Here is a 14,371-nt window from a genome sequence, read left to right as displayed (position 1 = left end):
TGAAAAAATGGCCAATTCTTTCAGACTAAATGCTGAGTTCTTGCATTAATATGAATAGGAAATCCCTGAACATTTTATTTTTTAAGTTTCTCATGAATTTTTGTTTACGTACCCTTTTTTTGAAATAAAACTTTTTCAAAGTTATTATAAATCCTGACAGTAAATTCACTAATGAACATAAACCTACGTATAACTGAAAACAAACCATTGAAGTGCATTTATTTGCATATACTAAAAAATTGAAACTGATAGAGCAGAAGATAAGAGATGTAAAATAATTTGCTTTAATGGTTTAAAATTTGAGATTATTAGGGGAGTTAAGAAACACAATAAAAAGAGAGACAAAAGAAAACTATTTGATTATGACCAACAAAAAAGAAATGCACTCAGGAAAATCTGACCTAAGAGAATGAAAACTGGATAATAAAAGGTGTGTATATAATAGATAATGGAAAAACAATGTGAGTAGTAAGAAACAGTGAAATCAAAAGAACAACAAGTAGACTAGATGAAAGAGGAAATGAAAAAAAAACCTGGTAAAGCATAAAGTATAGTAAAGTGGAATCAGGAGTAGAATAATCAAATAATAATGATGCCACAACAGAAAAGTAAGAAGAATGTTGATAGTCAGATGAAAAAAAAAGTGAAAAAGGATAAAAGTAAAACAACAATACCCAAAACTCAACCAGATGATGACTTAGATTATATAAGGGCTGTGGTTAGGGTGCAACTTACTATAATATGATGTGTGATCAACATTTCTGTATACAATCAAATCCGAGATACTTGTATAAAAACAGTAAATAATTCACTTGATTGTTTCAAAGTATATTATATACAACCTGCATGAATGTTGTAGTTGTAAGAACTAAAAAAAAAAGGAATTTCATTACACTCAAATATATTGCTGCACTCAAAAATGGCAGTAGTTAAGGTTTCTTTTCTTTTTTTAAACCCTGATTAAGTTTTTTTCACAGGCTTGGCTCTGAGAATTACTTTGTTGTAGGATTTCTCTAAACAATTACATATATTTTTTAACTTAGACGTTTGCATTATTGTAAAACTAGAAGTTGTGTTGATATCACATGATCGGTGCAAAGCTCAAAACCTGTATTTTCTTGCAAGTTTAAGAAATGATTTGAGAGCGTAAAGACGAGTTAATCGAAAATGGGCTGTAGAAATTGGTGTTTAATTATTGAGTAACTTAGATAGTTCAATGCTGCAAATCACAAGTTTGATTGCAAGAAAATACTAAACACACAATAAATAATATGTGTAAGAGAGAATAAACAAGGGGAATTTCTATTGGGACATTACTGATTTATGACGTTAAACACACTGCTAATTATGTGTACCTAACTTCTAAACTTGTAGAACCTGTGTGAATCCAGGAAGTAAAACACTTTCGTTGTCATTAAGTAGGGTGGACTTTACATTTTTATTTTAATGAATAATCCAAAACTACTCACTCACCAACAAAAACCATTGCAACAACATCTTACCAAAGTTTGATGTTTTGTTACCTAGCCAACTAAAGAACAATAACGATAAAGACAAAAATACTACTTCTAATTATTATCTAGAACTATATTAAGAGTTCAGGCGTGCCTTCTGATTAGCGGAAATACTTCTGTTATCGTTAACATTTCACAACATCGGTTATCGCAAATGACTGAGCTCAAAATTCTTACTTTGAACCATGTGATTACAGGTTCGGGAGTTCCAGTGGCAGCACAAGATAGGTTCAGCGATTCGCCTACCTTCACATACACCACGTCAGGAGGCTTCTGAATGAATTGAGGAGGAGCTATTGACCAACAGATAAAATAATCACAAATTGAGGATGGACCTTTTGTACATTATATGAGAATCTGAGGAATTAAATATCCAAACAATTCAGAAGTTTTAACAACTACATGTATAATTCTCTGAATGTATCCGTTTTGTATGTTATTAGTTAACCAACTTCAGTAGTTGACAACGTTAATTAAGAATATCTGTAGGATACACTGAGAATCCCAAAAAAACAATAACTTTGTGTCAATATTCAAGCCATTTTCACAAAGGGTTTTAGTAAGATTTTTCATATGGAATAGAAGTTTGCCATGGAGGGGTGAAAATAAAAGTATATTTAAAATAGAGAAAACTAGTAAGTTATATGAAAACTAAAGTATTTTTGATGCTTGTCGAATCAATACGAGACACGAATGATTAAATAACGGTATATTTTAAAAGATTCTTGGTCTCTTGACCTCTCTTTCTAGCACACCTATGCTAGAAAGCATGGAAGCCTTGATAAATAAAGGTCAAAGTCAAATATATATGTAAAAACGGCTGGAATAGATCAAGAAAGTTCTACGTAGAGAAGCGAACAACGTTTCGACCTTCTTCGGTCATCGTCAGGTTCACAAGGAAAGAAAGAGATAACTGACCGATAACTGACCACATGTTTGAAAGGATTTGTGTAATTGAGTGTGGAAATGTAGAGGGCGTGCTTAGATGTTTGATTATATTTATTAATATAGGTTTAAAGGTGTTCCTTTATATTGATTTATTTTGGGCTTGAGTTGTTGTATAAGTAAGGCTTCTTACTTATTTCTCCAAGCCCGTTCCCTTGGCTGTGGTTTCGCTAGATAGTAGATAGGGACAGTGGGAATCTCGTTAATCCATTCATGCGCGTCACTAATTAGATGACGAGGCATTTGGCTACCTTAAGAGAGTCATAGTTACTCTTGACACCTTTCCAAGCTGTTGCAGATGAGGGCAAACTGTTGAATGGGTTACATAAAGCTTCTGTGCTAGTTCTTCAACTGTTACGGCACAATCTTCATCAAGTGCAGTAAGGCACAAGATATCAGGTAGAAACACGTTTGTTGATTTGTTTTTGAGATTCGTGCAAAGCTGCACAAGGCGTCCCTAATTTTCAACAGAAAAAATTACATGGAGTGCAACTATTTAAAACCAACAACTGCCGCACAGCAATTTTACAACAAGACGCAAACCATGAATCATCAAATTCACAAGGGACCAGATAATAAAGAATCGTAGAATAACATATACAAACAACTATGGTTTATACCTTATCGATTATATAAAGGACAGCTTTAAGGGTTTGTTGTGTATTATTGTGCGACTGAAGATGAACTAAATAGAAAGTTTCAGGTCATCCCTTAAGTAATATCAGAGTTTAGGTTCAGTTCCGTTTTGAATTTCGCACAAAGCTACACGAAAGCTATCTGCGCTAGCCGTCCCTAAGTTAGCAGTGTAAGACTAGAGGGAAGGCAGCTAGTCATCACCACCTACCGCCAAATCTTGGACTACTCTTTTACCAACGAATAGTGGGATTTACCGTCACATTATAACGCTCCTACGACTGAAAGGGCGAGCATGTTTGGTGTGACGGGGAATCGAACCCGCGACCCTCGGATTACGAATTGAGTGCCTTAACCACCTGGCATGCCAGATCACTTAGGTTCAGAAAAAGAGGAAGGATTTCAAATGCTTCTAATGTTATTTAATCAATAATGTATGTTCCATTATTACTAATTACTTCCTGCCAACGATTCACAAACTTCTGAATGCCACTTCTTTCAAATTCTTGGGGTTTGGAGGAAAATAACGTAGAGAGGGTAGTTTGACATTTTCATATGTTCCACTCTTTTTTTTTTCATCAAGATAGTTCTGTAAGCTTCAGAATAGATGGTAATCAGATGGGGCAAGGTCTGGAGAATAGGGAGGATGTGGAAATTTTCCCCAGTCTAGCTCTTCAATCTTTGCAGATGTGATCCTTGCTGTATGGACCCGTGCATTATTCTGGTGTAACACAACACTTTTATGACTGATCAAAGCAGGCAGTTTTTCTTTAAGTGCAACATTCAAGCGCTCTAAATGTTGACAATAGAAGTCTGATGTAATCGTTACTTTAAGTGGCAACTCAAAATGGATCACACCAACAATATCCCACCAAACGTTTAACAAGACTTTCCTAGGGTGAAGGTCCATTTTAGGCTGTGCTTTGGCCAGTTTACCTGCACTGAGCCATTATCTGCGGCGCTTAACATTTTTATTATATATCCATTTTTCATCTCCAGTCACTAACCTGTCTAGAAAAAGGTGACTTACGTTCACCAGAGTGCAGATAAGTGCAAATGTCCACTTTTGCTCTAAGGTTGGCTTTTGTCAAATCCATTTTCCAAGTTTTGACACATTTCCAAGCTGTTGCAGATGAGGGCAAACTGTTGAATGGGTTACATAAAGCTTCTGTGCTAGTTCTTCAACTGTTACGGCACAATCTTCATCAAGTGCAGCCAACAGCAAATCGTCATTAAATCGAACAGGACGACCTGAACGTGGCGCATCACTTAAGCTGTAGTCACCTGATCTGAACTTCTGAAAACCACCTTCGACATTTTCTTTCATTGAAAGACTCCGTACCATAAACACCTTGAACGTTTCGCGTAGTTTCTAGTACACTGTTACTTTTTTTAAACTCATAATTTGGTCCTCAGACACATACATCTTCATAAGGGTTTATTTGATTAATGATCTGAAAAAGTGGAGTTAGGTTAGTTTCTCTTATTTGTCTGAACATTTTATTACACGTCCTACTACATATTTTGTTATTAAAGCCTTATACAAAGAGAGAAATTTTGATGGATTTTCTGTATTAAATTTTCACACATTATTTATGGGATGATCTGATATATCCATCTAGTCTACAAATAAGCTAGTTTCAATGTAAAAAAATACCTAAAACAAAACTATGTATTACGAGTAGCAAAAGACAATAGAAGAAAAATAATACAAAAGACGATAATATTACAAACATTGTTTATATGATTAAACAAAACAATAATAATTGTTTGATTGTTTGTTTTTGAATTTCGAACAAAGCTACTCGAGGGCTATCTGTGCTAGCCGTCCCTAATTTAGCAGTGTAAGACTAGAGGGAAGGCAGCTAGTCATCACCACCCACCGCCAACTCTTGGGCTACTCTTTTACCAACGAATAGTGGATTGACCGTCACATTATAAAGCCCCCAAGGTTGGGAGGGCGAGCATGTTTGGCGCGACGGGGATGCGAACCCGCGACCCTCAGATTACGAGTCGCACGCATCAATAATAATAATGTGTAATAAAATCAATAATAGAGAAATAAAAAACTGATTTTCTTTTGTCGTCGTTGGAATGATCACTAACTTAACTAGGTTGCTAGATATCTCATTGTGTATCACTTTTGAAACACGATTACCTACAGTTAAATATATATTTCTAGCCTTTCTTTTCTTGTATTCTAAAATAACAACAGCTTTGCAAATCCCTAATTCTAAATAAAATGGTATTATGAGTCTCATTTATACACTGCTCAATAGATTAAAGGAAGATGTACGTTTTATTATATAATTTATCTCAGTGTTCCACATGTGATAATATTTTCATTTTTTTCAGGTAATTTAGCTCATTTCAATTCCATCTGTTTCCATTTTTTAATGTGTGTAATGAACTGTAAAACATGGAGAAATAAAATTTTTAAAAATGACCAATATCATCAAAACTGATATCCCATATGAAACAATTCTTTAAAAAGTTAACATGCGTTTATTCAAGAAATGATGTTTGAAACATTAAATATCTAATGTGACCTTCACGGGCTGTGACACACTCCTGACACCGATTTGGCACACTTTGAATCTGTCTGTCGATGTTATCTTGGGGTATGGCAGCCCACTCGTTTACCAGGACTTGTCGGAGTTCCTGTACATTCTGAGAAGGGTGCTGGCGTTCACTAACACACCTCGACAACATATTACAACAATGTTCAATTGGATTTAAATCTGGAAATCTGGCGAGCCACTCAAAAGTCTCGTCAGGGAAGTCCATACACAGTCAGGCGACGTGGGCTCGTGCGTTATCCTGCATGAGAATAAACCCATCGCCGACAGCACCGTCAAAAAGCATCACAATGGGTTCAACAATTCTGTCTCTATATCGTCATGCTTTCAGATCATCTCTGTCGAGTATGAGTAAGTCCGTGCGGCCACCCAAGCATACGCCTGCCCAGACCATTACAGAACCTCCTCCATAAGCGTCAAGTTGCACAAAGTTACAGGAGGAAAATCGCTCTCCTCGGCGTCTCCACACTCTCGCACGTCCATCATCGCGAGACACAGTGAACCTGCTCTCGTCTGTCCACAGCACGGTAGACCATTGACGAAGTTCCCAGTCCATGTGCTGACAAGCAGACCCCAAACTAGCTGCACAATTTCGCACTGTCAGAATAACGCCCTTGCAGGCCGTCCGGCCCAAAGGCATCCTCCGTACAGACGATTGCGAACTGTTTGGGTTAATACACGGGTTCCAGTGGAATGCTGAAGGTCATTTCACAGTGACCGAGTCGTAGCTAACCTGTCCCGCAGAGCGGCAGTCACGATGTAGCGGTCCTCTCTGGTTGTTGTGCAGGATGACGGTCTTGACCTGGTATCCTGCTATAAGAGTTCGTCTCCTGGTAGCGTCGCCAAAGTCGATTGATGACGCCTGGTGACACACCAACGCGCTGTGCCACCCTCCTTTGGATCTGGCTATCCTCCAGCATCTGGACCGCCCTGGCCACCTTGTTCTTTGTCAGATGGCGCCTGACTGCTTGGGTACACAAGATGAAGGTACATTGACAAAACAAGCCACAAAAGATCCATGTCGGTGTTTGTTCCGAGAATTAATGAGGAATAGTTGCATAGTTTCACGTAACAGCCTTATATAGGGTACCTTGAGTTGTATTCTCTTTGAGTGAAGTGAGTTTTGTTTGAGTTGCTTCAAACTTCACTCGCAAGCTTAAAAATACACTTGTAGTCGAACGGATATGCTTTTCATACATAAATTTAGTTGTGACAAAAATATATTGAAATATGTACGTGTTTCTTTAACTTTTTGAGCAGTTTATATACATAAACAAGTAGGACTAAACTGAACAGACAATTCAAGTAATAAATAATGTAGATGGAAATGCGTTGCAGAAAATAACTGAAAGTTATATATTTTTTACAACTGAACAAAATGCGAAACTACGTTTATTGCTGAAAAAAGCACAAGAAAGAGTTATGACATCCAACTAAATATGTTTTTTCATTGTTATGGGCAGATTTTGAAACCAACTGTTCTCAGTTACTGCGCATAATAGTTTTTGAAATTTTGACTAAATATTTATTAATTTGGTTAATCCATTTTAAAATAAAATAAACTCCATTTCTGGTTATTAAATATATCGAAACGTTAAATTATTATTGTTAGGGAATTTTTACGAATTAATCTCTTAACATGTATCTATAATCAGTGTTTGGATTCTCCGTTATATTATGGATGATGAGATAAACGGTTTTGGATAACAGTTAAAAGAATGATTAGAATTAGATGACGTGATAATTGGTTTCGGATAACAGATAAAACAATGTTGCGAATTAGACGATGTGACAAATGGGTTCGGATAACAGGTAAAGGAATGATGAGAATTAGACGATGTGATAAATGGGTTCGGATAACAGGTAAAGCAATGATGAGAATTAGATGATGTAGTAAATAGTTTCGGATAACAGGTTTCTCCAATATACGTCAATTTATAAAAATGAAACTGCAACTCACAAGTGTTTTGGAACTCTGACAAAAACATCAGTAATATCGGTTACTAATCAAAAAGTGTTTTCTTTTTAGCACAACTGACGTATAAGTTATTATCATGAAGATTAGCACCACACGAACGATTAGTACCTCCAAAGATTTTGTTAAGAAACTTTTAAACAAATATCAAAATTTACAAAATACAGGTAATTTTCAGCCACTGTGAATGAAAATCAAGTATTAAACAAAACAACGATTTTTTAATCTAAAACTTTGAATTATTCATATATAATTAACACGTACTGGCACTTCTTGATAATTCTGCGACTTTAATTTTCTAAACCTAATTCACAGGTAATCCAAAACGCATAAAAATGAAAAGCCAAACAGATTACACACACATTCACAACAGTATCCTCCATATAAACAACACTAAAAAAACAACAACAACTAATGTCGTAAGATTAGAGAGAATGACAGAATATGTATATATATATATCCTGTCGAACAAGAAGGCGATTTACACTAAATATATATATATATATTCGACACGGACGTAACAAGCGTCTACGACTAATACTTGTCAAACATCAATCTTTCATACCTGGCAGCTCTCGTGTTTAGCGCTATTACAAAGCCTAGTGACAGATTATTCCCATGTATACCGAACAAACTCGTGTCCAGTCTTCCTTATAAACGCATTACCGTGTTCCAATGAAATTTAGACGGGTTCAGAATGGGGTTTAGAAAGCTACAACGTGTGACCGATACATACCAGTGATTCCATTAGGGATCTTTATCTAGGGAAGCACAGGGATGGCCTGAATATTGCAAAGACCTGTGTTCATCATATCAGATTTTCAATTAATTCTAATTAGCAAACTAATAACTGTCAAATGAGCTGCTGGCATTTGAATACAAAGATAATGGTTCGTTGATTTTCCACTATCATAGTTCGATCCCAACCTCAGTGAAAGAGCAGTGAAGCCAAAAAAAGATGTAAGTAGTAATTTATCTTTGACTCTTAATTTGCTAGATTACCACAATGAATCCTTATCTATAGTTTCAGATTACCACAATGAACCATTATCTATAGTTTCAGATTACCACTATTATAGTTTAAAAATATCAGCACCCACAGATATTAATAAATGCAGAAACCGAATTATAGTTACAGAAACGTTTAAATTAAAAATGAACTGATTTTTTTCAACTCGGTGCAAAATACAAAATAATGGAGTACGTCCGTAATTCGCTTGTGATGTACAATAAAACATAGATAACATTGAAACAGTACTATAATAAAATTAAATGGAACTTATCTGAATGCTTACATTATGAAATATACAAACTAAAAATAACAAATGATTTCATCAAATCTATTATAAACCAACTCATTTCATAAGGATAAAATACCACTCGCACATTTCTTTTGAAATATACATTAGATATTTTACCAACTCTTTTTAAAGTAGATTACAAAAAAAGGTGATCTCTCTTATCAAAAACCGTATTAATAAAATCAATAAATTAAGATCGTGTTAATCTACAATCTTTTATTAAGATTAACAGAGGGCATATAGTTTTAATTATTTTCCCTTTAAATTTGGTATAGGACACATATAACTAGATGCACTTCCACAGGTTTCAGGAAAATTTTCTGTTTCAAGAGTAAATAAAATCAAAATTAATGGTAGCAAATATTTCTATTTCTCGCTTTTGAAGTTCATATGTCAAACTGTATTGTAGCCTAAAAGTGCACAATTCTTCTCGTGATTCAAAACCTGCGCGCGTTTTAATGGCGTCATTCCAAATTTTAACTTTAAGTGCCCCTTACGTGACGTCAAGTTAGAGTATACTAGGTTCCAGATAACGCACTTCTGTGCAGTGGTGGGAGTGGTTAAAACTGGAGACTCCTCCAGGCGGCATTCTGTCCTCTTTCGGAGAAATAACTAACTTTAGTGCATATGAGACTTATGAAAATAGCGTTACCAATGATTTTTTTGAGAATTTTATATTGCTTACGTAGTCTTATGACAATTTCTGTAGTCAGAAGATTTCAATTTTAAATGGCTAATGTAGCCTTGGGGCATTTTTCATTTTCAGAGAGTTTGAGTTTTATATGGCTAACGTAACCTTATGATTTTTATTATTATCCAAGTGTTAGCGGTTTATATGGGCAATACAGTCTTTTGATATTTTTATTGTAAAAACGTTTCCCCTGGTAGCGCCTTAGTAGGATATATTGTTATCTTTACAAATTCAAAATTAGAAATGCGCTCAATGGTGTGCGTATAGAATCATACAACAGTATGTTCTTTATAACTTATTTAAAAAATTTTGTTCTTATGCGACTCAAAACACAAAACACCTTCTAATTTTCAACCTATAAAAGTAAAATCTTCACTTTCTTATTTGATTTGTTTTCAAAGGAGAAAGTTCCTAACTTGAATGAAGATACAATAGCAGACATTGCAATTCAAAGACCATCGGAGTATACAGAATAAGTTCTCGAGGCTAAAATATTTACTTACAAATAGTGAAAGCGGTTTATTTTTGTTATTTTTGAAATGTGATTTTTAGCAATACGAAAAAAGTTATTCAATGTAAAATATTTCGTTTCATGTAAACGAATAAAAAAAACAGAAAAGAATAACACTTCATTATGTTTGAATCTTTCAATTTCAAACACATTTCATGTTACTTAAAGAATAACTAGACAGACATATATATACACACACACACGTTGAAACAAAAAACAAGCATAAATAAACAAAGATCAACATACTAAACATACTAGTTTCTCTTGAGACAGAACAAGAAATAATATTACAACAAATGAATTTCAAATGTCAAACTGTATTGTAGCCTAAGAGTGTGCAGTTCTTGCGATTCGTTACTGAAGCAACTAATTTGAATATCACCTTAAGCACCTGTTAAAGTAAGTAATCTGTTCAAGTTATTAAGTACAAGAATGGAGATGTGAGACATATATGCAGATAAATAATTAATGGATAGTTAACGTATGAAACATAAAACTAACTTTAGGGCCAAACACTGCCATAACTTGCACTTCAAATATTAAATACAGGACTCGCTCGGGTTGTGAGGTAGATACCTTTTCTCATGCAGACAGCTCATCAAATAGTTAATTTAGTTTTGGCGAAATGGCTGAAGATTTCATCTAGAAATGACGCAATTATGTGATGGTTAATTAGACAGGTTCTAAAGTAATATGGCAATGCTGGAAGTATGGAAATAATTATAATTAACACTCCTTTAAAAAAGAATGAATTGCAAAATATTTCTGACCTAACACAACAATTTTGAAATTATTTGGTGGATATTTACATAGAGGGCACTATTAAGCCATGTTCAAGTACTTTTGTATCATCTACGTGATCAAACTAATCCGGACGTCTTGACGAGCCCTTATTCTTTTTTTCAATGATGCTTGTATTAGTAAAGTATCACGTTACGTTGCTTCAGTGAAAACACTCAGCTTAAGGAGTGTTAATTATGTGATGGTTAATTAGACAGGTTCTAAAGTAATATGGCAATGCTGGAAGTATGGAAATAATTATAACAACTGCTGATTTAACAAATGGTTTTTGTTATAAAGTGAATATATACACAGGCAGAAACAATAAAAGGTTTGCGGTTTTAAACTGGACAGTACTAGAACTGCATTACTTCATTATTCTATAGAAAAGGAATATTTTCCCACTGTCTCTCACATTTATATTTTTCAATTCATATTTTAATTCTTTTATCGAATTTGTCACAAACTGATTATCATTTCATAAAAACAAACAAAAAACCGAAACGGAAAAAAACTTAAGGAATAACGTTAAAGAAGTTTATATATTGCTATATGTGACTCATCTAACTCGTGCTATACATTTGTGTAACATGCACTAAAATGATCATTCAGCTTTGTTAATGGTTGTGTTTGAAGACCAACAATTCGCTAAGACTGAAAGCTATAAAGGATTTGTGATTATTAATCACCAAGATTTGTAAGTTATAGATAATTACTGGTTATTTGCCGCTAATAACAAAGGAGCTCTAATTACTACTCCAGAACTCTAGATCTTTTTCTTTTTTTTTAGTTTTTTTTTGTTTTCTAAGCGTGAAACAACAAAATCATATTAGCGTTGCACGTCCATAAATGTACCGTTGCCTCACCAGTTCATGTTTTTTTGATGACTTCACAGAATCATACGAAAGGTAAACAGACATTGTCACAGAGTAAATTCCATAAAAGGTAAAGTAATAAATGTATAAAACAATCTTTCTATTTAAGTTAAGCCAAACTAACTAAATTGTTTGTCTATAGCATGAGCCTGTAGCAATACTTTGAATAGGACTCAGTTATTGCCCCTGGACTAATATGTACTATAAGCACTTTTATCTAGATCACCATTAGATCACTCCTGTCAACAAAAATGTAAAACCTCAGACAACTTATAAAAAAACTCCTGCCATATGACATAACGTGAATTCACCTCTTTCAAATTACAGAGCATAATGCACTCATATCAATCACTCGTAGGCACACAGACACCAAGAATGTAGTTTTCCATCAGCGTATTCTGACTTTTTACGGCACACAATTTACTTTAGTCATGTATGGAGTGGAAGTAATGTCAAATATACCTACAGGATTTTCAATCAACCCCTTCGCTCAGGGCTCGTCACCAGGCTATCATGTGGCCTCTTAATATACTTTTCTAGTTTATCTAGTACGACGTGTGTAGGTCTCAAGTCTGAAAGAATCATAGAAAAAGAGTGCCACGGGCACACAAGAGAAATTTACAGCCACGACAACAAAATTACCTATATATGAAATCCCCGATCCGGAGGCCATAAACTTTCGTTGCCATAGCAACCGTCGGAACATAAACCAGGCGATGTGGCGAGTGTAACGCAGTCCATGAATGAGATTAAGACCCCCAGTAAGCCTAGCTGCTATAATGCCACCTCAAAACTTCAAACAGAACAACATTAAACAGAGTAATAATGAGAAAAAGGACCTAATATGTGCATATAAATGCGTGAAAGTGTTAAAAGTCAGTTTCTTTGTTTATTAATCTCGTATTTACACGTGATATTACGCGTGTTTAAACCAATTATATGTTCCATATTGTTATTTTCTGGTGTCACGCGAACTTATATTTTCATTCGTACATTTCAATCCATGTATTGATTTGTCTTCCAAAATGTTTCTTGTTAGGAGGTGTAAACCTCTGTATTTGTATCCATGTTGCTGGAAACTAATAGGTTTTTCTATCTGTTAAACATATACATACACACACGCCGTTGTCAAGCGCTAGCGGTGTGTTTGTAACCGATCGTTTAAAAGTTCTTAATGGATAATAATGTTCATGTCAAGTCTGTTTTCTCAATGGTACAGTAAATCATTTAATCTTTAAATTCCCAACTAATATAATGCTTTACTAAGGTACAAGTTCATTTCATTTCTGCCTCGGTTGGGTAAACATCTACCAGCCTTTTCTTTCTTTTATCAGCCATAAAGTTCACTAGATGTCGCTTTAAGTTTACTTAAGTCAGGTGGCTTAAGAGGTCAATGCAATAAGGTTCTATAATTTAAAACGAAGAATCTGTTTTACTCTTCACGTTAAAAATTTAAAAATACAAGTATAATAAAAATAACTTTATAAAGATAAGAAAGGATCAATACATACACATGTAACCTCACTAGCTGTAATAACATAGACAGTATTCTAAAAAAAATGATTGATATAAAAGAGCACAACTACAAAAATTGAGCCAATTAAAATATTTTATCCCTACTTGACAATCACTGTAATTATGGTAGTCTGAGCTAAAGTATGGATGCATTTTTAAAGTTTTAATTAATTTATTTTTGTAATTTTGACTTTCTTATTTTAAAACTTTTGTAGCATTAAAACTTTCTATATTATTATAGCTAAGTAGGTTACTTATATGTAAATCCATATTTGCTTTTACAAAATTTAATTGTTTTTATTATACTTGTTTCCTTTTATTCGCTTTTTTTTTTAATGCGCCAGCAATACCAAACGTGGGGTTGCGTATACTACCCGATTCGATTTTATTATTCATCAGAACCTCCACCAACCTACACTCAAATCTAATTAATATGCCCAAAGTACTACATCCGTCAATACACATACTAGTATCCTTTCGGTACAATAAATAAATCAGAGACCCCAGAAGGATGAGTTCTGTAAAAGAAGTAGAGAGATAAAGTTCGTAATTTTTTCTGTCTGCTTGTCGGGAAAAGTCACTTACTTACCTAATTAGATGAAAATTCGTTTAAGTAGAGAAATTTTGATTCATTCCATATACAGGTATATATCGATTTAGGAGGCTTTATAAATACAATGAGCTCTAGTTTTGCTCAGCTACTACTGTGGAGTAGTAATGTTCAATATTAAGACATTTTTAAGGTAGTTTTAAAGGGCGATTTTTATGGTCGCCATTGTGTTTCATCACTATCTTTACTATTAAGTTCTACCATAATTACTGATATTAAAAAGAGATAATCTTTTGTTTTTCTACTATTTACCTAGCAGATAATTATTGTTAATTCATTATCTAAAGTTCTTACAGTAACAACGTTTTATATGTTATTTAATTCGGTGTGTTATAGTTGGCTTCTATTATTTATCCGATATAATTTTGCTAGATGTACCTATTATAATTATATACACCTAAAACATTATTTAACAAATCTTATGGGCCAGGTGGTTAAGGCA

The 14,371-nt window shown here is 34.2% G+C and overlaps 1 protein-coding gene across 6 annotated transcripts in view; it reads right to left on the bottom strand.

Annotated features, from left to right (window-relative positions):
* Nucleotides 1-14,371, bottom strand: part of LOC143255363 (protein turtle-like) — a 303,979-nt gene that overhangs the window by 58,333 nt on the left and 231,275 nt on the right. For 4 of the 6 annotated variants that reach the window (XM_076510891.1, XM_076510892.1, XM_076510896.1 and 1 more), the window contains exon 3: nt 1,692-1,807. The exons of 1 other annotated variant lie outside the window; for it this stretch is intronic. In XM_076510891.1, the coding sequence (XP_076367006.1) occupies nt 1,692-1,807 (116 nt within the window). Of the gene's footprint in view, nt 1-1,473; nt 1,627-1,691; nt 1,808-14,371 lie in introns of those variants that run through there. One more of the 6 variants, XM_076510894.1, reaches the window with a different exon arrangement.

This window comes from Tachypleus tridentatus, chromosome 7, assembly GCF_004210375.1.
Source record: "Tachypleus tridentatus isolate NWPU-2018 chromosome 7, ASM421037v1, whole genome shotgun sequence".
Taxonomy (NCBI): domain Eukaryota; kingdom Metazoa; phylum Arthropoda; class Merostomata; order Xiphosura; family Limulidae; genus Tachypleus; species Tachypleus tridentatus.
The sequence above is the reverse complement of the archived record's forward strand: the minus strand, read 5'-3'. Positions and strand labels throughout refer to the sequence as shown.